The following is a 26,600-nucleotide window of genomic DNA, read 5'->3' as shown; positions in this document are numbered from 1 at the left end:
TCCTTATTCATAATGTCATCGTACATATGTTGGTGATTACATTTATTGTGCTGAAGCTATTTTGTGTTCCTTAAAGTTCATGCTTTGTGTCATAAGGTGCTGAGGTAGTTAGTGCTCTGCCCTTGTTGTAGATTAACTATTTCAGTATGAGACAGTTTTTAGAGGAGCACAGCCTGTATATTTTATTGAAACTCTGTAATTAAGCCAGGAGAACCTAGGAGGTCATATAGGCCATGCGTTACTGTACACTTTCTTTTCAGTTTTTTCTTAGGCATTAAGGATTGGACAGCTTGTGACAGAAATTATCAAGTCAAGTCACTTTAAAGGAAAGGGCATTTTTCTTTACTACTTGTTGAACACAATTACGGGTCATCCATCACTTCTCTGTGTGAAGGTTTTCATTTTGATCCTCATCTCAAATGTACTGAGTTTACCTGATCATTATCATCAATGGGAATTTGATCTCAGTGTTCCCGTCTTTGTTTCAGTATAAAGTAATGAATGATATTACAGTTAATGGTAAAAAAAAAAATTGCACTTCTGTACCAAGTATGTTCAAGTCAATTTAACACTGTACATTTATCTCAGATAAGCCCTCTAAAAGGGGGAGTAAATAAAGCTATTTTCTGAGTTGTTTTCCATTCTGTTAAATAGAAAGAATATATTTTCTGCTATAAATATTGGTAATTTCATAAGTTTTAAGTTATTTCAGCAAGATTTGCCTTTTATATTATAATATACTAAAAATAGACCAAGTCTATATGTGCCTCCCTTGAGGGGGTCTTGCTTTGCAAAAATTAGGAAAGTTTATTTATTTCTTATCAAATGATCCTAAACTTGGTGGAAGAGCTAATTACTATTACTATAAAATATTCAGTTTACAAGTGGCATTTCTGTATTAGATCTATTGTATTGACTGACTCATAATTTTTTAAAAAACCAGAGAGGTAAAATATATAAATATGAACTTCAAGATGTATATATGGCATATGAAAATAAAAAGAGAATTATGAAAATTGCATGCCAAATTTTTCTTGGCTAGTTATTTAGGGAGTCTTTCTACACCTGAATAAATCAGGATGTAAGCAATAAACACCAACTCTATTAATTTTAAAAAACAAAAACAAAATGCCTCTGGCTATTAAAAACAAAACAAGGATGAATTGGGAGATTGGGATTGACATATATATACTAATATGTATAAAATACTTAACTAATAAGAACCTGCTGTATAGCACACAGGGAACTCCACTTCGCTGTACTGTAGAAACTAACACAACATTGTAAAACAACTACAACCCCCCCACGAAAAAACAGTTGAGCTTCACAAAAAAAAAAAAGAAAAGAAAAAACTAATTTTCTGAAGAGACATCAGGGATTCACTGAATAGAAGCTAGAGGACAAGTCTGGAAAGTAGGCAGAAACCAAGGCATCTCTGGAGGGCCAATAAACAAATCATAAATGTCCCCATTGGATCCCACTGTCATTAGGCACTACCACCATCGCAAGTAAAGCCTAACCATATGTTAATCTTTGTTTTACTATTTTTTGCTTCAAAGTCCAGGTAGTAGGTGTTCCACAGATCAAACCTAGATCACAAGCCCAGGGGAAGAGGCCTTAGCCAACTTCCTTGATGGGAAAGTGGGGGACTTGCGCTCACTAAACTACAATCAATGGGAAACTCTATTTGCATAGAGGAAAAAAGGGAGGGAGAGAAGGAGGCAGGGGAGAAAGTGAAACACTGAAAAGTCACCCTCCCCCAAAAAAAGGGGCAAATACCTGCTATGGTGCCACTATTTATGAATATGTGCTAGGGTTGTTTTTGGTTTGTTTGAGACTAAGAATTTCTAGGAAGGGAATAGCAGTCTTCCTACTATTCACATGAAGTCGGAACTATCTGGAACGTATGGAGAGAAGATAGATAGGCTTTTCTGCTACCTGCCTTGAGATAGTTAACTGAATCAGGAAATAAATTTCTTTTGCCCTTGAGATCTAAGGAATTAAGTTTTGCTTTCGTTTTACTTTTGAAATAGGCCATTTGTAAGTGGACTTCAGTGAGACTTTTTGAAGGAATAGACACTATTTAAAAAGCTGTACAGAAAGTGGTTGAGGTTCCTACCAATACACTTGTTTTTCTTTATACCTTTAATGAAATATTTCATTCACTTTTATTGTTTCAGGTACACATAAATTAAATTTTATATCTTTTGCTCCGATAACTCCTCATACCTCTAATTCATATGTATGTGGATATTCCATCAGTCCCTCAAACAGGTCCAAAACTTACTATTTTTTCTCTAACCTGTTTCTCCTCCTTTATTTTGTCTCAGTAATGCTGTTATCATCACCCACCATTCAAGTAAAAAAACTGAAAGATCTATTTGACTCCCTCTTTCTCCTACCTATGTACTATCACTTGCCAGATTTCTTTGATTTTACTCTTTAAACATTTCTCTGATGCACTCTATCTTCTCTACTCCTACCTGTTGACTTATTTCAGGCTTTTAGCATCTCTCACCTGGACTTTGGCCATAGCTCCCAATTTCTCTCCCTAACCTCGGACCCTTTCCCTTGAATCCATCCTCCACATGGCTACCAATGAGCTGTGCATAATATAAATCAGGCTATATCACTCCCATTGCTCCTTAATAGGAATACAAGACCATCAACGATCTGACCCCAGCCCATGCCTCCAAGCACCCCTTTACTCCTCCCTCCTTTAAGCCCATCAGTGCTGAGCTGGTCATCTTCCTCCAAGCGGGCAAAAAGAGAATTAGAAAGAGATGGAGAGAAAACTTTGTGTAAGTGAAGATACACTTGCCTTTTCCCTGCCATCCTTCCTCTGCCACCAACACCAGAGAAAGGTCTAAAAGAGGGAGGTTGTGAAGGTGTGAAAGACCAGAGCATTCACACCACACACACACACAAACACACCCATACCCACAGGCTCTAAACCTCTTAAGCCATATGGGAGTTTAAAATGAGACTGGATTAAGTTTCGGAAAGCAAAAGTGACCAGAAAACTATGGAATCTACCCAAAATTTAATTAAGGATTGTTAAAGAAAAACTAGATGTAGCATAATTGAGAGCAGTGGTTTTACAAAATAAAACCAATTTATGTTTAAGTCCCAAAGAATTAAGATTCCTCAACCAACTGACTCTAATCTGTTCAGGCATTATTTCTGTTTGGGGGCAATTTTCCTGATCTTCCTATTGCCTGGTGTATTCCCTCTTACCTTCTCTATCGCAATACTTATGTGCTTATCTCTCCTGTTGAGTTGCAAGCTTCTTTTAAGGGCAACGTTTGTGTCTTACTCATCTTCATAACCACAACATTTTACCACAGTGCCTGGCACACAATTGGCTCTCAATAAATGAGTGTTGCGTGAATGAATGATAGATGTTTGATTTAATTAGTGAATTCCCAGAAATGCTAAATCACAGTGACTAATTTTAATAAATTCCAGAGCCTCTTCTTCTTTTTAGTGTTTCAGACTCTATTATTATTTCCTGCTTTTTTGTGTAAATATATTGAGATTGAAAACATTATATTACATTACCCTACTTACATCTATTTTCAAATTTTTATTTATTTTTAAGGTTTTTGACAAAGTGATTTTTGTGATCATTTTATATGTAAATTTATTTTGTAGGTTTTCGAAACTTACATATTGATGACCAGATAACTCTCATCCAGTATTCTTGGATGAGCTTAATGGTATTTGGACTAGGATGGAGATCTTATAAGCATGTCAGTGGACAGATGCTGTATTTTGCACCTGATCTAATACTAAATGAGTAAGTAGTAACTTGACATTTGTTGTTATTGTTATCAAAAGTATATACGTAGGATAATCTTGAAAATTACATTTCAACAGATGATCATACCATCTAGTGTCCTAAATAATAGAATTTTCCTGAAAGGTTTCTTAGAACTACCTCAGGATATAGCTTTAAATGACAACATTAATAAAATTGCATTATTTTATCAGTGATTTGACATTTGGAGCTTTTTTCTTTTACTTCAATAGTTGTCACAAATCAAAATTTTTTAAACTTCAAAAATGTATCAAGAAATATACTTAAAGACAAAAGTAAATATTTAGTTTATCCAATTAAAATTTTTACATTGGTAGTAATGAAGATAATTAATTAAATGAGGAATATTTTTGCATGAAAGTATTGACTTACCTTCAAAAAGTAAAAATATTATCTCTCTTCCTAGAGGAAAACTTAGACTGGTAATTTATTTAAAACATTGAAAAATAAATATTGAATTCAATTTGCTTCATTATATTGGAATTACTGTAATTAACTTTCTACATGTAACCTTAAACTGAGTAAGAATCTTTTCATGAAAATATTTATACTGTCCTAATGGTGCATACTGACTGAGAATTATATAACATGATAATTTATATTTGGATAAGTCTTTACAGATTACAGGTAACTTTCATATATTTTATTCCATTTTTTCCTACAATGCCTTGAAGTTGGTAAGGAATCAGCACCCTTTATTTCACAGTCCAGGAAACTGAGGCAGAGGAGATTGCATAATTTGCCAAAGAATCTTAGCTCTTCTGAGTCAAAATCTAGTTTTTTTTTTCCGCTATTCCTGTTCACTTTTTGACTAGCACAAATATTACAAAACAGTACAGAGCTGAGAAAATGCCTTAAGTAAATTTCCTCAACATTCAGAATTTGTGTTTGTCTTGTCAATTATTTAATGCTTGTTAATGTTGTCTTTTCTATATCACCATACATTTCCTCTAGAATAGTTCACAGTGTAACTATTTTATACTGGATACTCTAAACTGAGTGCACTGAACTATTCTATACTATTCAATTTCTGTGAATTGAATTCACTCTCCCATTGGATGGCACACAAAATTTTACTTGTGTTTTTCACAGGAAAAAAATCAGTAAATAAAGTATTTCCTGAGTGTTCCTCAGCACCACAACTTTTTCTTTTCAACTCCCACAACTTTGCTCTCCTTTCTTGGTTTAGGCTTTTAAAATGTGATAATAAAAGTGAGAAACAGCATTAATCTTAGTTAATGTATATTTAATATAATTTTCTAACTTCAAAAATCCAGTATTGTGACTAAATTTAGAAGACATTTAAAATTCCAAATATTGAGTTTGTTTATAAAAAGTCATTTTCAATAAGTCAGGTAATTACTAAATCTCATAATCTCTGATACATTACATAAACTGGCTAAGCTACTCTGTGTTTTTTTTCTTTTCCTGTTGCTTTTTCTTTTTTGTGTTGTGTGTGGTGCAAGACAGCGGATGAAGGAATCATCATTCTATTCATTATGCCTTACCATGTGGCAGATCCCACAGGAGTTTGTGAAGCTTCAAGTTAGCCAAGAAGAGTTCCTCTGTATGAAAGTATTGCTACTTCTTAATACAAGTGAGTGAGCATAAGTAACTTAATACAAGATATTTACTTTCTTAATTTTTAATTCATTAGGAAAGTTTCAAACAACAATATGATCATATGATTACACATGAGCTATGAATCTTAGATAATAACTGCAAAAGAGAAACATCCATAGACTATAATAACATTACTTCATATTTCTCAGGTTTTACCTATCACCTAATATTAAAATAGCCCATCAATTAAGCCAGTTTCTATCCTTTTTAGGTAAAACATAATTAATTGACTTTTTCATATCCATCCAATTAGATATTATAAACTAATTAATATTGCATAAACACAAACTATGCTTCCCTACATCCCCACCTCACAGAGGATTTAGTCTATAAAACCCACAATTTTATTTGTAACTATTCTCTTTATGTCAGGATAGGCTAATGGTTATAACACATAACTGCAAAGATCAGTAGCATAGTACAATAGCAGTTTATTTATTACTCACAGTCAGTCCAGTGGGTTGGCAAGAAAACCCAGGCTCCTTACATCCAGGGGCTCTACCCTTTTCATCACCTTGGAGTCCTCCATTGGATCTGACTAGAAGATGAGCACTGCATAAGAAAAGGTTTAGAGATGAGACCTTGAACTGTCTGCCACCCACATTCTATGGCTCACCTTAACTGCAGGAGAGGCTGGAAAATGCACCCTAGTTGCATACCCTGAAGAAAAAGGAAATGTTGTACTATAGAACAGCATTGGTAACCAGAAGGATGGGTAGATATCCATTGATTCTTTAATACACGAAGAACACATGCACCTCTGCTTCAGTGGATCTCCAAGGGTCTGGGAGGGAAATTTTTTTAAAATTGCTTCTAACTTTTACCCTTTTCTGTGCCATTTCCATGCACAGGTAGACTCAGCCTTTGAATGTCTGAACTGGCCCTTCCTTCACTCATAGTGATTTGAAAGGAAACCACAGAAAGCTAAGGCCTTAGGTAGAAAGTGAGCCAATAGTTTCTCATCAATGATTGTGCAGAGACTTCCTTCTAATGGCATAAATCTCGAATGGTGGGGCTGGGGAGTATATCAAGAGGAAAAGCAGAAAAGCTGAACCCTTAAGAAGAAAGTTTACCTCATGAAATCTATGCCCAGATACAGATTAATACAGGATCTAAGGATCCATAACCTTATCCCCCACCCTTGGAAACCCTATCTGGAGGATAGACCTGCAAGCCTGATTTGATGAAAAAGCATAAAAGGGGTTAAGGGAATTGATATGGGACTGGCCAAGAGAGTCAACTGGAATAAATGTAATAATACAGCAGTTAATGCCTGTCATTCTTTTCTTGACAGTAATGAATCCAATAGCAGATATATCATAGATAGTCCTAGATCTCCCAAATTAGTTGATATCATTAACATAATTCTGTAATTATGGCTAGGCTACATTATGCTGGGAACCAAACAACCCCAAATCTCAGTAGCTTATCAAAAAAAAAAATTAAGTATTTATTCTTCTTACTATATTTCCAATGCAGATCAACAGGGAGGCTCATTGTCATCACTCAGGTGTTCCAGGCAAATGGAGGCCACATCTTGACACATGCTTCCATAATCTCTAGAGCAGTGGTAAGGAAAGGGAGTGGTAAGGGAAGGAAGGGAGATACATATGACTTCCACTCACATACCATAGAAGGCAAGGTTTTTGGCCACTTGCAACTTCAAGAAAAGGGAAAATCATATATTTAGTGAATAACACTATACATAATATATATGTTATTATATATAATTGTGTAATAAAATTTGCACAAATTTTAATGAGATTTTTTAGGAGAGACTTGGCAAAAGTTATTGAAAATTCATCCTTAAGTCTTAAAAAATAGATAAGCATTACAAAAATCTGGGGGCAGAGAGAGAATTAGAAAGCCAAAATAATAGAGTGTGGAAGAGAAATACATACACTGAATTAGTCAAGTCAGACTAGTATATACTAGAACTTAATTGCTGCAGTGGAAACATCACAGATCTTTGAGCATGGAACAAATAAATATTGTTGAGAAAAGTAGCTTTATATTTGGGGGAAACTTAGTTTGGATATTTAGCTCAAATTGTACCCTAAAATAAATGGCACATATAAGCACCTTAATTGTTAAAAATTAGCTAAAAGGAATATAAATGATTTAGAAATCTCAAATAAGGAATACCTTTTTAAAAATAAATGCAATAGGAAAGTTGGCAAAGAAAAAGTTCAATGATTTGTTAAGAATTTAAACCTCCCATTTGCCATTAAAAATTAAAATAGATATCCAGGAAAATATGGCAGTTTGAACACACACTTTTACCATCGTTCCTAATAAAACTACATAAAAATATTAGTCAAGGGATTTTTTTAAGAAATAAAATAAAAGGGAAAGAAAATGAAAGAAAAATCAATAGCAATAAAATTCTGCAAGCCAGCAAGTAGAACTAATTTAGCATACCTGAGAAGATGGATTCTAAGCCTGAAGTAAGAAAAGTCAAAAAGCACCCTTGATTTGCATCATTGAACCGCTAACATGTTTTGCAATTAGTGACAACAATGATGTTGTTTTTTGAAATGAGAATGCAAGTAGAATTTAAAACACCAAATTCTGTTGAAAATTTGTTTCCAAATATCATCCAACCATGCAATTGCTCTTCTGCAACTAAGGCAGAGATTGTAGGTTTATTCCCTGAAGTGGATATAACAGAAGGCAGCTGGATTGGTGAACTGCAGGCACTGATGAGGGTGAGGGGTTCGATAGTGTAAACAAATTAAGTACATACAAAATGTTGAGACACCATCCTCCAAACCCACCTATCTTCTGGAACACCATCATCCAAGTTTATATTCTCCAGATAGGAAAATGAATGATTCTTCTCTAAAGAATTTGTTTAACTGGAAAGAAAAAGAACTAAATATGCTAATAGCAAGAGTTTCTCTTTGAAATAGCCAGATTGCCCTGCACTAAAGCTCACAGTCAATAAGCACTACCCATTCAAAGAGAACTATCAATCAGCTTTTAAATTTTCCACTCTTGAATATAAATAAACAACCAAGGCATCTGGGGAAGGCGTTTGATATCAAAAACAAAGACAAAATTAAAAAAAAAAAAAACTGGGAGGAAACAGAAACCATGTAGGGAGATGAAAACTTCAAAATAATTTAAAAGCCATCCTTCTTTAGAAAGATAAAAGAGCATATTCCAACCATACAATGACTGGATACATGAAAAAGGAATAACACAAAGAAAGAAAAGAGCTCTTGGAACTTAAAAAAAATATATATATATAAATATATATATATATATATTTTTTGCGTTATGCGGGCCTCTCACCGTTGTGGCCTCTCCCACTGCGGAGCACAGGCTCTGGATGCGCAGGCTCAGCGGCCATGGCTCACAGGCCTTGCCGCTCCGCAGCATGTGGGATCCTCCTGGACCGGGGCACGAACGCGTGTCCCCTGCATCGGCAGGCGGACTCCCAACCACTGCACCACCAGGAAGCCCATATATATATATTGATATTTAATTTAAAAGTGAGTACTGCCATTGGCTGACAGAGTTGAAAAACCTCTCAAAAGTTGAGCAAAAAACAAAAAAAAAAGAAAAAAATCACAGTTCAGAAGGAAGCCCAACACCCAAATCTAGAAAGAGAATAGCAAAACATTAGAAAAAGAAATAAAGATGTAAACATTAAGGGAATAGTCAGTCTTTTCAGCAAATGGTATATGGAAAATTTCATTCAAAAAAAATTAAGTTCTACCCTTACCTTACACTATATACAAAAATTAACTGTCATTTTGGAGAGAGGTGGCCAAGATAATGGAGTAGGAATACCGTGAACTCACCTCCTCCCACAGACACACCAAAATTACAGCTATTTTCAGAGCACCTATCTATGAGAACAACCTGAAGACTATCAGAAAAGATTTTCCATAACAAAAGAGATAAATAAGGAAGCATAAATAATGAAGCACAATGACTCAGGTAGGAGAAGTGGAAACATAGTACAGTCAGGACCCACATCCCTGGGTCAGCAACCCACAAATAGAAGAAATATCACAATTGTAGAGGTCCATTCCAAGAAGCAAGGGGTCTGAGTCCTATAGCAGGCTCCCAGCCCTGGGTCCTGCACCAAGAAGATGAGCCCCCAGAATATCTAGCTTTGAAAACCAGCGGGGCTTACATTTGAGAGAGCTGGAAAGCTATAAGAAACAGAGGTGCTGCTTTTAAAGAGCATACGCAAAATCTCACATACTCCCAAGTCCTAGCGTAATGTCAGTAGTCTGAAAGGAGTCTGGGTCGGACCCACTTGCTGATCTTGGAGAGCCCCCCAGGAAGGCAGAAGGCAACTGGGACTACCCCTAGGAGCAAAGATGCTGGTGGTAGCCATTTTGGGGAGCTCATTCTACCATGATAACACAGGTGCTGGCAAACATCATTTTGGAATCTTCTCTCTGGATTAGCACAGGGGGCTTACCTTCCCTCCAGAAAGCAGGTACCAACCCCAAGCCACCCTGGGCTGCCCAGCTACACCCAGACCCAGCCCTGCCTGCCAGTGGGCCTGTAGCCACCACATGAGGCAGGGACTCACAGAGAAGCAGCCCTCCCTACCAGTGCACCCACAGTTGTCAGTCCCACCACAACAAAAGGGCACACACCGTCCACATACTAGAGAATATAGCTCTGGTGGCCAGCGGGGAACATAGTGCTGGGTCCCTAGAACGTCTCATTCATAAGGCCAGTTCTCCAAGATTGGGAAATGTAACCAACCTACATAACACATAGAAACAAACACAGAGAGTTGGGCAAAATGAGAATAAAGAGGAATATGTTCCAAACAGAAAAACAAAACAAAATCTCTGTAAAAGAACCAAATGTATTGGAGATAAGCAATCTACCCGCCCTCCCCTGCAAAAACAAAGTTCAAGGTAATGATTGTAAAGATGTTCATGAACACAGTGAGAATTCCAACAAAGACTTTAAAAATACAAAGAACCAATCAGAGCTGAAGAATACTATAACTGAATTAAAAAATACACTAGAAAGAAAGAATACATTTGATGATACAGAGGAATGGATCAGTGATCTGGAAGATGAAGTAGTGTATATCCTCCAAGCTGAACAGAAAAATGAACTTTAAAAAATGAGGATAGTTTAAGAGACCTCTGGGGCAATATCAAGCATACTAACATTTGTATTACACAGTCCCAGAAAGAGAGAAGAGAGAGAAAGGAGTCAAGACCTTAAGAAATAATAGCTGGAAAAATTCATTAACCTGAGGAAGGAAACAGACATCCAGATCCAAGAAGCACAAAAAAACTATAAATAAGAAGGACCCAAAGAGGTCCACACCAAGACACATGATACTTAAAATGACAAAAATTAAAGATAAAGACAGAATCTTAAAAGCAGCAAGAAAAATAACCAGCTAGTTATGTACAAGGGAACTTCCTTAAGACCATCTGCTAACTTTTCAGCAGAAACTTTGCAAGCAAGAAGAGAGTGGCATGATACATTCAAAGTGATGAAAGGAAAAATCCTACAACCAAGAATACTCTACCTAGCAAGGATATCATTCAGATTTAAAGGAAAGAAAAAGAATTTCACAGACAAGTAAAAACTAGAAGAGTTCAGTACCACTAAACCAGCTTGACAAAAAATGTTAAAGAGACTCTGCTAAGCAGAAAGGAAAGGCCACAACTAGAAATATGAAACTATGAAAGGAAAATTCTTACCAGTAAAGACAGACATACAGTAAAGGTAGTAGATCACCACTTGTAAAGCTAGTAAACGGTTAAAAGACAAAAGTAATAAAATCATCTGTATACAATAAGTAGTTAAGGGATACACACATTAAAAAGATATAAAATACCACCTAAATACATGAAGCAAATAATAACAAACAAAGGGAGAAATTGATGGTAATACAATAATACTAGGGGACTTTAACACCCCACTTACATCAATGTACAGAAAATCCAGACAGAAAGTCAATAGGAAACATGGGCCTTAAATGAAACATTAGACTAGATGGACTTAATAGATATCTACAGAACATTCCATTAAAAAAACAGGAGAGTACACATACTTTTCAAGTCCACATGAAACATTGTCCAGGATAGATTGCATGCTAGGCCACAAAACAAGCCTCAATAAATTTAAGAAAAATGAAATCATATTAAGCGTCTATTCTGAACACAATGGTATGAGACTAGAAATCAACTACAAGGAAAAAAACTGGAAAAAATTACAGGGAGTCTAAACAATATGCTTCTAAACAACCAGTGGTCACTGAAGAAATTGCAAAAAATAAAAACATACCTTGAGACAAATGAAAATGGAAAAAAAATTGTTCCGGAATCTATGGGACACAGCCAAAGCAGTTCCAAGAGGGAAATTTATAGCAATACAGGTCTACCTCAAGAAACAACAACAACAACAAAAAACAAATGAACAATCTAATCTACACCTAAAGGAACTAGAAAAAGAAGAGCAAACAAAACCCAAACTTAGTAGAAGAAAAGAAAGAAAGATCAGAACAGAAATAAATGAAACAGAGATGAAAAAACAGTAGAAAAGATCAATTAAGCTAAAAGCTGGTTCTTTGAAAAGATAAACAAAATTAATAAAGCTTTAGCCAGAATCACCAAGAAAAAAAGGAAGAGGGCCCATAAAAATAAAATCAGAATTGAAAAAGAAGTTACAACTGTCACCACAGAAATACAAAGATTGTAAGAGGTTAGTGCAATATGTACCAATTAGTACAAATATGCCAATGAAATGGACAACCTAGAAGAAATGGATACATTGCTAGAAATGTGCAATCTCCGGGATTGACATATGTACACTATTGATACTATGTGTAAAATAGATAACTAATGAGAACCTACTGTATAGCACAGGCAACTCTACTCAGTGCTCTGTGGTGACCTAAATGAGAAGGAAATCCAAAAAAGTGGGGATATATGTATACCTGCAGCTGATTCACTTTGCTGTACAGTATAAACACACAATATTGTAAAGCAACTATACTCCAATAAAAAAATAAAGATAAATTTCAAAAAAAACCTAAAAACAAAAAAGAAATGTACAGTCTCTAAGAGTGAATTAGGAAGAAATAGAAAATATGGACAGAATGATTACCGTTAATGAAATTGAATCAATAATCCAAAAACTCCCAAAAAACAAAAGTCGAAGACCAGATGGCTTCACAGGCAAATTTTACCCATATCATTCTCAAGTATTAAAAAAAATAAATAGGCCAGCATTCTATGAGGCCAGCATCACCCTGATACCAAAACCAAAGATACCACAAAAAAAGAAAATTGCAGGCCAATGATGAACATAGATGCAAAAACTCTCAGCAAAATATTAGCAAACTGAATTCAATAATACATTAAAAGGATAATGCACCATGATGAGGTGGGATTTATCCCAGGGATGCAAGGAAGCTTCAGTATCTGCAAATCAATCAATATAATGAAGCAAATTAACAAATTGAAGAATAAAATCCATATGATCATCTCAATAGATGCAGAAAAAGCTTCTGACAAAATTCAATATCCATTTATGATAAAAACTCTTAACAAAATGGGTGTGGCGGGAACAGATCTCAACATAATAAAGGCCATATATGACAAACCCTCAGCCAATGTCATACTCAGTGGTGAAATCTGAAAGCATTTTCTCTGAGATCAGGAACAAGACAAAGATGCTCACTTTCATCACTTTTATTCAACATAGTATTGGAAGTTCTAGCCACAGTGTCAGAAAAGAAAAAGCAATAAATACCATCCATATTGAAAAAGAAGAAGTAAAACTGCCGCTGTTTGCAAATGACATGATACTATATGTAGAAAATCCTAAAGATGCTACCAAAAACTATTTAAACTAATAAATGATTTCAGTAAAGTTGTAGGAGAGAAAATTAATATACAGAAATATGTTGCACTTCCATACGCTTATAATAAATTATCAGAAGGATACATTAATAAACAATTCCATTTATAATTGCATCAAAAAGAATAAAATACCTAGGAATAAATCTAACCAAAGAGATAAAAGACGAGTAATCGAAAAACTGCAAGACATTGGTGAAAGAAATTGAAAATGACACAAACAAATGGAAAGATAGACCATGCTCATGGATTGGAAGAATTAATGTTGTTAAGATGATCATACTGCCCAAGGCTATCTATAGATTCAATGCAAACCCTATCAAAATACTACAGGCATTTTCCACAGAACTAGAAAAAATAATGGTAAAATTTGTATGGAAACACATAAGACCCTGAATAGCCAAAGCAATCTTGAAAAAGAAGAATGAAGCTAGAGCTATCAAGAGCCCTGATTTCAAACTATACTACAAAGCTACAGTAATCAAAACACTATGGTACTGGCACAAAAACAGACACATAGATCAATGAAACACAATTGAGATCCTAGAAATAAACCCATACTTGTAAGATCAACTAATCTAAGACAAAGGAGGCAAGAATATACAATGAAGATACAGCCTCTTCAATAAATGGTGTTGAGAAAAGTGGACAGCTACATGCAAAAGAATTAAACTGGACTACTTTCTCACACCATGTACAAAAGTAAATTCCAAATGGCTTAAAGACTTAAATGTAAGAACTGACACCATAAAATTCCTACAGTATGTTTTATTGCCTGTGTTTGGCAGTATGCTCTTTGACATTGGTCTTAGCAATATTCTTTGGATCTATCTTCTCAGGCAAGGCCAACAAAAGCAAAAATAAACAAATGGGACTACATCAAACTAAAGAGCTTTGCAAGGTGAAGGAAACTTTCAGCAAAATGAAAAAGTATCTTACTGAATGGGAGAAGATATTTGCAAATTCTATATTTGATAAGGAGTTAGTATCCAAAATGTACAAAGAACTCATACAACTCAATATCAGAAAACAAACAACCTGATTTAAAAATGGGCAGAGGACCTGAAGAGACATTTTTCCAAAGAAGATACTCAGATGGCCAACAGATACATGAAAAAATGCTCAATGTCCCTAATCATCAAGGAAATACAAGTCAAAACCACAATGAGATACTACTTCACACCTGTCAGAATGGCTTATCATTAAAAAAGCAACAAATAAATGTTGGCGAGAATGTGGAGAACAGGGAACCCTTGTGCACCATTGGTAGGATTTTAAGTTGGTACAGCCACTATGATAAATAGTATGTAATTTCTTCAAAAAATTAAAAATAGAACTGTCATATGGTCCAGCAATTTCACTTCTGGGTATATACCTGAAGAAAACAAAAACACTAATTTGAAAAGATATATGCATACCACTGTTCATTGCAGCACTATTTATAATAGCTAAGATATGGAAGCAATCTAAGTGTCCATATATATATGTCCATAATTATATATATATATATATATATAGGGCAATATATAATGGAATATTACTTGGCCATAAAGAAGAAATCTTGCCATTTGCAGCAACGTGGATAGATCTAGAGGGTATTGTGCTAAGTGAAATAATTCAGAGAAAGACAAATATTATGTGATCTCACTTACATGTGGAATCTAAAAAACAAAACAAACAAAACAAAATGAAAACAGACTCATAGATACTGAGAACAAATAGGTGGTTGCCAGAGGGGAGGGAATAGGGAGCAAAATAGGTGAAGGGGATTAAGAGGTACAAACATCCAATTACAAAATAAATAAGCCAGGGCATATAATATACAGCATAAGCAATATTGCCAGTAATATAATAACTTTGTAAGTAATAACTTTGTATGGGGACAGATGTTTTCTATACTGATTGTGGTGATCATTTCATAATGTATGCAAATGTCAAATCATTATGTAGTACACCTGAAATTAACATATTGTACATCAACTATATTTCCACAAAAATCTTAATTAACTTGAAATAAATCAAAGAACTAAATCTAAGAGCTAAAACTATGAAACCCTTGGAAGAAAACATAGAGGGAAAGTTTTGTGACATTGGATTTTGCAGTGATTTCTTGGATATAACACCCAAAACACAGGCAACAAAAGAAAAAGATAAATAGACTTTATCAAAATTTAAAACCTCTGTTTATCAAAGGATACAACACAAAGAAAAGGCAATCCATTGAATTGGTGAAAATATTGAAAATCATATATCTGCTAAGGTAACAGTATTAATATCCAGATGACATAAAGAACCTCTACAATTCAACAATAAAAAATAAACCAATTTAAAAATAAATAAAGGTCTTGATAGACATTTCTCAAAAGAAGGTTTACAAACAGCCATTAAAATGCTCAGCATCACTAGTCATTAGAGAAACACAAATAAAAAACACAATTAGATACCACTTCACACCCATCAATATGGTTACTTACTCTCAGTAAAACAAAATATTATACTAAAAAAGAAAAGAAATCATAGTAAATGCTATATGACTTGACTGTAGTAGTATTTTGCATAGCTAAAGTAGTAAACACTGAATATTGATCTAACCAATATTAGGAAAATGATATTAGGAAGAGGAGGAATAGGAAGTTCTACATGTGTGAGTGTGTTTGTGGTGTGGGGGTAATAGTAGATCTGGAATATGGAAATAGAGCTACAGCCCCATTTTCCATACTGGAAAGTCAAAAGTTAAAAATAAAAACTCAAGGATCAGCTTTATAAGGATGTTATTTAAAGCTATGGAAGGAAAGATCAAAAGAAATAGTTGAAGTAATTGAAAGTGTTTGCCTGGAGCATGGCAAAATTTGGATTGCCTGGGCAGTACTCTTTGCCCTAATAAAGTTACAAAACTGATTAAATATTTTAAAACTAGGCTTTAAACCACAGACTGAGAAGAATATTTAAAATACAGCTTAGATCACTATAAACAAATACAAAACAGAAAAAAGTCACTAAAAAGCTTAAGAAAATTGTTCAACCTCACTAATAGAGAAGTGAAAATGAGATGGTATTTTATTTTTCTCTATAAAAAGCAAAGATTACCTAAAATGAAAATACTCAGTACAAAGCACACAACAGTTAACTAGTAAGAAGTAGTTTAGAAATGTATATTATCTGTGTTAAGACAGGTAATACCTTTTACTCTAATAATTCCACTTCTAAGAATATATCCATGAAAAATAAGACATTCATCATAAGTATTTAGATTAGTAAAATATTCCAAATGTCAAATGATAAAACAATTAAATAAATTGTATGTCCTACACATTTTTGTGATATGAAATTTTATGTGTGAATTAAAACATTCATTTTTGAAGAATTTTGAATGATATAAGTAAATGTTCTCAATATAATATTAGGAAATGTCCTGAAATATTGGATTGTAGGATCTCAGGTGACTTGTAATTTTCCATGTATTTTCTGTATTTTCTAAAATTTTTCCAATGAATACACATTATTTTTAAATTAGCTAAACCAAAAGAAAAGGATTCTTTTTTTAAAGTATTCTTATCTAAAATAGCATCTGGCTAACTGCCCTTCACTCACTCTCTCCCACTTGCCACTAATATATTTACAAGAAATCCTAAAAACCCACATGTGGAATCAATAAGAATCTGAGAGAAAATTCTCCAATCATGTAATGCTGGGTGTAATAATTAAGAAAACAATGAATTAATGTAAAGAGCTCAAAGGAAATAGAAATTTTTTGGAGAGCTGGTTCATCATAGATCTGAAATCTAGGGAAGAGAGTAGGAGAGGAGGATAATTTTCAGAGATATCCCAGGAGCATAGGATGAGAGCCTAGTGATTAGATTATCATATCCTAGGAGCATGTTGTTAGTGTTGATACTAAAAGAGTGAGGCAGTGTGGAATTACGCCCGCTTCTCTTGTAAAGAGGATAATTGGTTCAAGTCTGGTCCTAAACATTTAGATGGATAGACTGAGGGCTTTGGGTTACTAGTTTTCCAACTCTTTAAAGCCCAATGAAAAGACAGTACTTCAGTAATCAGAAGAAAAAATAATTTTACAGTCATGTTTAAGAGTGATAGAGATTTGAGGATTGGTTGGGAAGTGTAAAAAGAGTCATGGATGTTTAAAATAACTGCTATAGGGATTTCCCTGGTGGTCCAGTGGTGAAGACTCTGAGCTTCCAATGCAGGGGGCATGGAACTAAGATCCCACATGCCATATGGTGCAGCCAAAAAAAAAAAAATTTTTTTTAAGTAATAAAAGGTTAAAATGGTAAATCAAAAAAAATAGCTGCCATATGAAGTAAAGGGACAAGACCATAGATACACATAGCATATACATACAAATGTATGTACAACAGTTAAGTTTTCAGTTGGAGCAAAAATCTCATATTGCCAAGATTACCTTTCTAAATCCCTTTTATACTCAGGGTTTGAGCTCTTGAAAACTCAAAACCAAAGAATTAACTTTTGGTTTCTATCGGTTTGTTATCTGTGGCCGTCTTTTTTCCAAGGGAAGTGGAAGCCAAGGTCTGATTCGGGTAGAGGGAATAAAGTAGGAGTTTTTGAAAAAGGATTATTTATTTCCCTTTGCCGGACACATATGTTTGGCTTTGCTCAAATGAAGTACACTTCTCTATAGAAATACTGCTAAGGGTCAAGATCATAAATCCAGAGATTATGTGATTTTTCTTTCAGCAATCTGGATGTAGTTGCAGAAAAAGTCAGAAACTTCACTTCAGTTTGAAGATTTGTTTGTAGGACAAGTGAGACCAAAGTAAAAGGAAACAAGGAAATTGGGAGTTCTGGTAATAGAGTTGCTAAAGAAATCAACCAGGACATCTCAGACAAGTGACAACAGAAGGACCAAAAAGATTTAGGAGAAAAGCAATAGGTAAATTGACTATGTAGTGAAAACAAGAGAACTAGTCATAAGAGTAGGAAGTTGTGCCCAACATTTGGATGTATGAATTAAAGATTTCAGAGGTAGATATATAAATTACCAGTTAACATCATAATAGGAATGAGAGGCATTCTCAGTAAAATCAGCAACAAAACAGGGGTATTTACCATTACTATTATTTTTTAATATTGTTCTGGAAGTCTTAAACAATGCATTGAACCATGAAGCAGAAATGAGAGCTACAACTGTTGGAAAAGAGAAAATGAAGCTGTTATTTGAATATAGTATTGTCTTATACCGAAAAAAAAATCAAACAAAAGCTGTTAGATTTAAAAATATAAATAAATGAATAAATAAAATAGAGTAAAGCCAAGTGGCTGAATATAAGAGAAAATTCAAATATCAATGGCTTTCTCTCATATCAGCAGGAAGGAGACAAAGACAAAAAATATCCAGCATACATGTAGTTGTAAACTAAATCAAACTAAGTATTTTAGACAGGAATGTAGAATAATGTCAGGTGCTCTTTTGAGCAAATGCTAATAGCTCTAAAATAGGTAAGCTGAAATGTTATTTAACTTACCTAGTTGTTCTTATCATATTCTTCAAAAGAACTAGAAGTTTACATGTTCTAAAACTTTTCCTATTTAAGATGTTTGTATCTAGAGTTGCAAATCAAAATAAATCATTATACAGCTCAGAAATTTATATTATAAACTGCTAGTGTCATCTTTTTTAAACATAACTGCCACTTGTAATTATCTTCTTGAAGTTCCTTTGGAAGGACTAAGAAGTCAAAGCCAGTTTGAAGAGATGAGATCAAGCTACATTAGAGAGCTCATCAAGGCAATTGGTTTGAGGCAAAAAGGAGTTGTCCCTAGCTCACAGCGTTTCTACCAACTTACGAAACTTCTTGATAACTTGCATGATGTAAGTATTTTGTTTTCTAGAATATTAATGATTATTTTCTGAATTATATCTATAACTTCTTAAATGTGAAATATAAATTTTACTTCATTTGTTTTCTTCAAATTTATATTTGTACTTACATTTTAAAAACCTGCATCATACTGCTCAGAATTTATATTATGTTTTTTTCATTTTCAATGTAGATCACCCAAATACCCTTTTACTAGTATTTGTATAATTTGAGAGTAATTTAATGGTTGATAGGAATTGTGATATATTTTTCTGAATATGCTCTCAAATGTTTTTGTCTTAAGCTAGAAAAGATTTTATGTATATAGGAAAAGCAAAGATATGGTTGTGGAGAATAAGACTCTCATACTATTTTGGATGGAGTTATAAGTCAGTAACAATGCTAATGGACAATCTGGCAGCATGTAGCAGTAGTTAAAGTTTGTGTGCTTTTCAAATTCCCACTTTTTAGGACTTATCTTAAATAAATAATTAGACAAGTATTTAAGATATGTATGCATCATTCCCTATACAAGAGGAAAAAAACCCTAGAAATACCTGACACCAAAACTGGGTAAATAAAATAAGATATATGGGGTTAGTCGAGACATATTGCATACAAGCTTTTATCACTACTGTGTTCAGAAACCACACTAAAATAACAACAAAGCATAAAAAAACTCTCTACTCACCAGGTCAAATTTGAGGCCTCACTGCTGAATATGAACTGACAGCCAAGATTATTAGCGATTTAGATAAAACTTCTAAAATGTAAGGCAGAGAGCAAAATAAACAGGAAAAAATATAACTTAAAGGAAAAAGCAAGAGTGCAGAAAATAGAAGAAAGCTTCAAAAAATTAAGATATTCAGAGAAATAAGAATGATGTTGCATCCATGAAACAAGAATAGAAAACATTTAAAAAGGAACATTTAGCAAGAAAACACTTTTGGATAATTAAAGAAGAGCAGAAATTAAAAATTCAATATAAATATAAAACTCAGGAAATATAAATCTCAGGAAAACCCAGAAAAATATAACAAAAAAGATAAAGATATGAAAAAGTAGAGAGATAGCAAATTTTGGGGATTAATCCATGGGGTTCCATTCTCCAGTTAGTAGTAATTTCCAGAAGAAAGAAGAGAGAAAATCAAGGTGAGGAAATTATGTAAGAAATCATAAAAGAAAAGTTGCTAGAACTGAAGGATATGAGTTTTCTGAGTGTAAGGGCCCAGTATACAGGCACAGCACAACTGAACCAAGGCACATTGTAAAATTTCAGCATACCTGGAATAAAGAGGGTATCATAAAATATACCAATGAAAAAAGAAATAAGTCACATCAAATCATCAGGATTCAGAATGATGTTAGACTTCTCAATAGCAGTACTGAAACCCAGAAAACAATGGAGCAATACCTTCAGAATTTTCAAGGAAAGAAAAATCTTCAACAAGTTTTTTTACCAGCCAAACCATCAAACAAATATGATGGCATCATAAAAGTATTTTCAGACTTGCAAGATCTCATAGAGATTACCTCAAATACAAACTTTCTCAAGGGCACCTGCAGGATTTCTTACAACAAAACACTGGAGTAAGCCAAAGTAGAAGATTCAACCCAAGAGAGATGCAAAGGGCTGTCCCAGCACACTAACTAATGAAGAGGATTTCAGGACACTAATACCAAGAAAAAAATGGAACTGCGCTATTACCAATTGCATGAACATATTGAAGTGAGTCTTTACAATTCTGTCAGAAAATTTGCCTATGGCTTTGTGATATAGAAAAAACAAAGGAACAGAAACATAAGGTGATTAGCCCTAGCAAAATTAAAGTAAGTCATATAACAAAGAAAATGTAATCCAGTAGGAAACAAAAATCTTTGTAATATAAATGTTAGATATCGATTTAGCCAAAAATTGAGATATAACTATATAGAGAATGGAGAGAAGAGAAAGTGTGTGTAGTTGAGGAGGGGGGTATATAGTACAAGAGAGCTAAATACTTATTTAATAGAAACTTAATAATGTAAACTTTGGAAAATAAAATTTATTAGAAATACACAGATAAATATCAAATGACACAGGCTAAAGAAGTTTAAAGTGGTTACATCTGTCTTGTTGCTGCTGTTGCTTTTGTTGGTATAGGTCTTCCAGTACTAGCTGACTTTCAAAATTATGTACATGAATTACTTTGACAAAATTAAAATTAGATTAAAATGGATTATGCTGGGTTGTTTGTACTGAAATAGAAGAGTCTATATATTGTCTATATGTTGTTATATGAAAAAGCTGGATTAAGAAATAGACTATAAAATAATTTCATTTATGGAAATATATATACATGTGTGTATATTGTGTGCATCCCTGAGTATGTATTAAAAAAAACCCTTGAAATATACCAAAATGTTCACACTGGTTATCCTGTGGGATTACAGAATACTTTCATTTCTTTAAATCTTTCTATATATTAGGATATTTTGTCATGAGTATGTAATATTTTACATATTATGCTAGAAAGTGGAGGGAGATGTTTTCAGTTCAGTAAGAAAAAAACATCTTAAGTATTTCTATTATTAAAAAAATAAGCTGCCATGTTTGTATAGTATATGAATATATTATTTTTCTTACATGTTTCTTATCCATTTGTTAAACCAACAGCTTGTCAAACAACTTCATCTGTACTGCTTGAATACATTTATCCAGTCCCGGGCACTGAGTGTTGAATTTCCAGAAATGATGTCTGAGGTTATTGCTGCACAGTTACCCAAGATCTTGGCAGGGATGGTGAAACCTCTTCTCTTTCATAAAAAGTGAATGCCGTTTTTATCTTTAAAAAATTAAATTTTGTCTGTTTTTGTTTTGGTCAGGATTATGAGGTCTCGAGTTTTTACAATGTTCTTCTCAAAGCCTTACATTTATAACATATCGTACTGTGTAAATTTCAGATAAAAGTTGTGAGGTTTAATTGATTTCCTCTATAAAGCATAATTTGAATTTTTAGTGTTTTCGTGTACCCATATTTTCTTTTAGAGTTTACAAGATTGGAAAAGTATTAGGTTGATTGTTAAAGTTAATCTTATTCATACCATTTCATACCATTTAGGTGAGATTTTTAACTTTCACATATAACAAATCTTCTACCGTAGAGAAAAAAAAATCTTATACATAAAAATAAAAAGTTATTATATGTTCTTTCTATATAGCTCCCTTTGGTTCCCTAATTATATTTACAAAAATGAAACCTTAAAATGGCATGCAAAATTCTGTCTATATGAGTGTATATACATTTTCATGAGAAGGAAATTTATAACCTTAATCAGATTCTCCAAAGTGTTTTTAATGCAAAAAATATACAGAAAAAGAGTTTAAAATTCTTGAAATAGATTGATGCTCCTCAAACTAGGATAACCAGCTTATATGTTAAGACTGTTTCCCAGATTGGAAACACAAATCTCTAAGAAAGTTATTAAGGAGAGCCATAGCATTATGACAAGAGCATTATGGGTTTTGTAGTATTTCACTAATCTTTTTTTGGGAATTGTCCTGTAATAAGGTATTCTGTATCGAAATAGGAAGTTGGAAGTCAGAGAGTCTGTGGCCTAACTCCACTCCTTACATCTAGGGCGTGTGGAAAGTCACTTAACCTTACTGAGTCTCACCGTTAATATTGGTGTAATAATAACTTTCCAGTAGAATGTTCCTTTCGGTGAGAGCTTCTTATTTACTTCTCAAATCAAAGAAGAAAGGAAGGCAGGCAAGCAGGGAGGGAGGAAAGGTGGGAAGAAAAAAAAAGGAGGGAAGTAAAAAAAAGAGAGAAATATTACTTTCTTTCTCCACTCAGTAGGACATATTGGACAAATCACAGTTTAAAAATTTTGAGTGTCTCTGATCCAATCTAAGAGATATTTCAGGAAACACTAGAAACTGGCTGAAAATAATACAGCCAATTACAATAACTAGAAAACCCACCATTCACTTTGTTATATGAGCTGAAAATAACCCTTTAGGAGACAAACAAGAGTTCTTTTCTGAGGTGTCACTGGAGATCCATTAAAAAAAATAAAATACACACACACATACATAAAACAGGAAGAACCACTGGTAAAAATCAAAACCTATAACTTTTTTTTCCTAGGTAAAATCATTTATACAAATTTTAAGCATATATATATATAATTTTTAACAGCTTGGAGAAACTAGTAGATAATTCTTTTTTAAAATTTCTTTAAAATTGGACGTTACCTTACAAATAAAATATTCTACCTTATGCAGATTAATAGTCGTTAATGAGAAAATCAAAGAAACTCTGAAAACAATATAGAAAACATTTACTGAAGAGTCTGATTTCTTAATGCATTTTTAAATTACCCATTCCCTTCAACTGATAAATACTTGCAGTTTACCAAGCAAAAGTAATATAGAATAATCTTAATGAATAGTAATATGACCCCCAAAACAAGATAAAGTGATTTCATCTGATCAAAAAAATTGGCATGATAATCTTACCATAACTGTTTCTTGCCAATAACTTCTTCAGTTTTCAAAATGAATTAACTATAGAGCGTGTGTAAACAGTGAATCCTCATAAGGGATGTGAAATAGGGATTAAAACAAGTTCCAACCAGGGCCCTTGGCTTGGGTTCTTTAGGTCCATGTGGCAAATTGATAATATACAAATTTTATAATGCTTGGTTATAACTTTCAATAAGAGTTTAACCCAAGAATTCCCAATAGTCTTAACATTAGTATAAAAATGGTCTGTTCCTTAGTATGTCTATCTACATGTCTTTTTCTGTGACTACATATGTATTATAATAGACTGTGGACTGCTCTTTAGTCCTTCAAAGTCTTAAACACACAGACTCATTCTGTCTCCATTCTCCAGGCCAAAGTTATTTTCCTAAAAAGATCTAATTTTGCCATTACCTCACATGAAAATGTTCACTGACTTCCAGTCACCTACTGCAGTGCTTCTCAACTATAGCTGCACATTACGGTCTCCAGGGGAGATTTTTAACAATACCCTTTCCTGGGCTCCATCCTCAGAGATTATATTTTAATTGGTCCACTCTTCTTATTAATGCAGGCACATGATAGTCACTCTGAAATGGTGTTGAAGCATCAATTTCTGTAACTTTACTCTCTTTATTTTCCTCTGTAATACATTCATCTTATGTTCCAGCCACACAAATCTTTTTACCACCAATCTTCTGCCTTAATTTCCCCCCTTTGATACCAGTCCTATCTCAACCTTCAAGACTCAGCCAAACATTACTTCTGTCGTGTGTTCCCTGCATCTTCCAGATAGTGACTTGTTTCCTCCTAAGAATCTGCATGTATTTTTGGCACATCTGGATCACAATAGTGGGTTATTCTGTATTGTTACTCTACTACTAGTCTGAGAGCCACTTTGAGATAGGACAATAGCGTTCCTCGGCTGGGAGTTGAATGACATGTTCTCTGGGTTTGGTATCGCCATGGATCTCTCTTTCTTTTGTTACATTGGGGCATATTTCTGTACACATGGCTTTATCATGTTCTCTTCCCATGCTCCCTAACTTCATCTCTTAAAATTTTCCAACTTTCCTTCCTACTTTGTGAGCTCTCTCCTTGTACTGACTATAACATAGGAGAATATAAGTACATTATTTATTTATTAAGAACACAATTTATGCTCCTTGTTCTAAATTTTAAAACGGAATGGCGTATTAGTTCCCTCCCTAAGAAAAATTCCACAAACACAATTGTTTCTTATATTTAAGTAGCCCTAAATTGTTTTGTATTATAAACCTCAGTATACAAAATTTTCTCATCTCTGATTTCATTCAATAAATATTTATTGAGTGCCTCCTGTTAGCACAAGAAAACCTAGATGTCTAAATACTAGGATTTAATATTTCAGGTTAAGGTTTAAAAAATGAAAGAAAGCTTTTGGAAAAGAACATGACATCACCAAATGGAAGATATCTAGCCTCTAAATCTTTTTCTCTACAAATTCCTGCCAACTAATGTCTCCATTGCTATGTAGTAGCCATAACCTTTATCTTAATTTTATAGGTCATGTTCTTTCTGGTGGCTCTAAAGTGAAATTAAATCATAAGAAGACAGGTTATATATCAGAAAATACTTGAAGGGTACTGAAATAGATTATTGAGTTAATAAAAATATTTCTCTTAAAAAGGTTTGAGAAGCCATTTGAGTCTGAAGCAATTATACCTCCAGTGTCACTTGTTACGTAACAATTGTGTTTTTATTAAAAAACATGGCAATTTTATATTGGGCAGTACTATTATTTTTCACATTTAACATTAAAATAATTTGTTGCAAACACAGATAATATGCAAATACAGTGGTCAACATGTTTTCTACAAAAACAATGCCTTTCAAATAGCCATACCGGGTCAACCTGTAACTTCTAAATTATCTACAGCTACAGTGATATATTTGACAATGAGTACCATGTAGAGAGCTGAAACAGGCCTGCACTCCATTTCTCTGCCATTTAGTACCTGGATGAGCTTGAGCAAGTCATTAACCTCTCTGATTAAACCTGCCTTGCTAATTGTTTTGTGGTTAATGGAAATGAAAATGAAAAAGTGTACAGGTGTTCAGAAATAGTAACTGCTATTATTATGTTTTCATTAAGCCATACTTCTGGTTATGATTTTATCAAATTAATCTGGTATATTCTATAGTGAAATCAAGGAATCTAGAAAATGAAGTTGCTTTATTGCTATCTGTATGTACATATGAATATTTAATATATTTGATTTGAAATTAGAGCTCAAAAGTCTTCAATTAATTTCTTCCTCTGAAAAAAATATAGTCTTTTGAGTGAGGCCTGCTTAATCAAAAATCTAAAGAGCCTATCGCCCTTTGATTATAATATTAAGAGTAATAGTACTGATTTTGACCTTTTTAAAAAAGTCTTTCTTTAAAATATAGAGAGCTTGACTAAAACACAGACCTTCCAAAAATCTGTGCTATATACTACATGGTTAGATTATTTTTACTATGGTACTAATTCTTCAAAAAGGAACAATGGGCCTAGAAATCATGATAAAGTCATCAACTCCCAAAATAACTTTCTATCCTTAAGACTATGGTATAAAATTCCCAGGAGAGATCTTTATATCTGCCTTGATCTTGCATTCCTTTGGTGAGATAGCTATTAAATTTCTGGAGTTTTTTCTGTGAATACCTGAGCAATTTCTCTCATGTACATTTACCCTTTACACACCAGATTTCAGGATAGAATATGAATCCTTTTAAGTATCTTTACAATCTCCAGAGCATTATGTATAAGCACTCAAAATTTTTTTTTAAAAATTTGTTTTTAAATTTAAAGATACCTCATTTTTATACTCAAGAATTCAACAACCATGTCTCTACTGATAAAGTTAAATGGACAAGCAGACAACCCAAGAAAGGGCGTAACTATCTTTTCCTCAAAGTATGCC

The 26,600-nt window shown here is 33.6% G+C and overlaps 1 protein-coding gene across 2 annotated transcripts in view; it reads left to right on the top strand.

Annotated features, from left to right (window-relative positions):
• PGR (progesterone receptor) overlaps positions 1-25,018 on the top strand; it is a 101,358-nt gene extending 76,340 nt beyond the window's left edge. For both annotated transcript variants that reach the window (XM_089915447.1, XM_022562071.3), the window contains 4 exons: positions 3,655-3,799; positions 5,287-5,417; positions 18,996-19,153; positions 21,799-25,018. In XM_089915447.1, the coding sequence (XP_089771573.1) occupies positions 3,655-3,799; positions 5,287-5,417; positions 18,996-19,153; positions 21,799-21,954 (590 nt within the window). In that variant the 3' untranslated portion in view covers positions 21,955-25,018. The remainder of the gene's footprint in view (positions 1-3,654; positions 3,800-5,286; positions 5,418-18,995; positions 19,154-21,798) is intronic.
• The last annotated feature ends 1,582 nt before the right edge of the window (positions 25,019-26,600 follow it).

The sequence above is a fragment of the Delphinapterus leucas genome, chromosome 7, assembly GCF_059928025.1.
Source record: "Delphinapterus leucas isolate spDelLeu-1000000601 "Yukka" chromosome 7, BTC_Dleu_Yukka2, whole genome shotgun sequence".
NCBI lineage: Eukaryota > Metazoa > Chordata > Mammalia > Artiodactyla > Monodontidae > Delphinapterus > Delphinapterus leucas.
The sequence above is the reverse complement of the archived record's forward strand: the minus strand, read 5'-3'. Positions and strand labels throughout refer to the sequence as shown.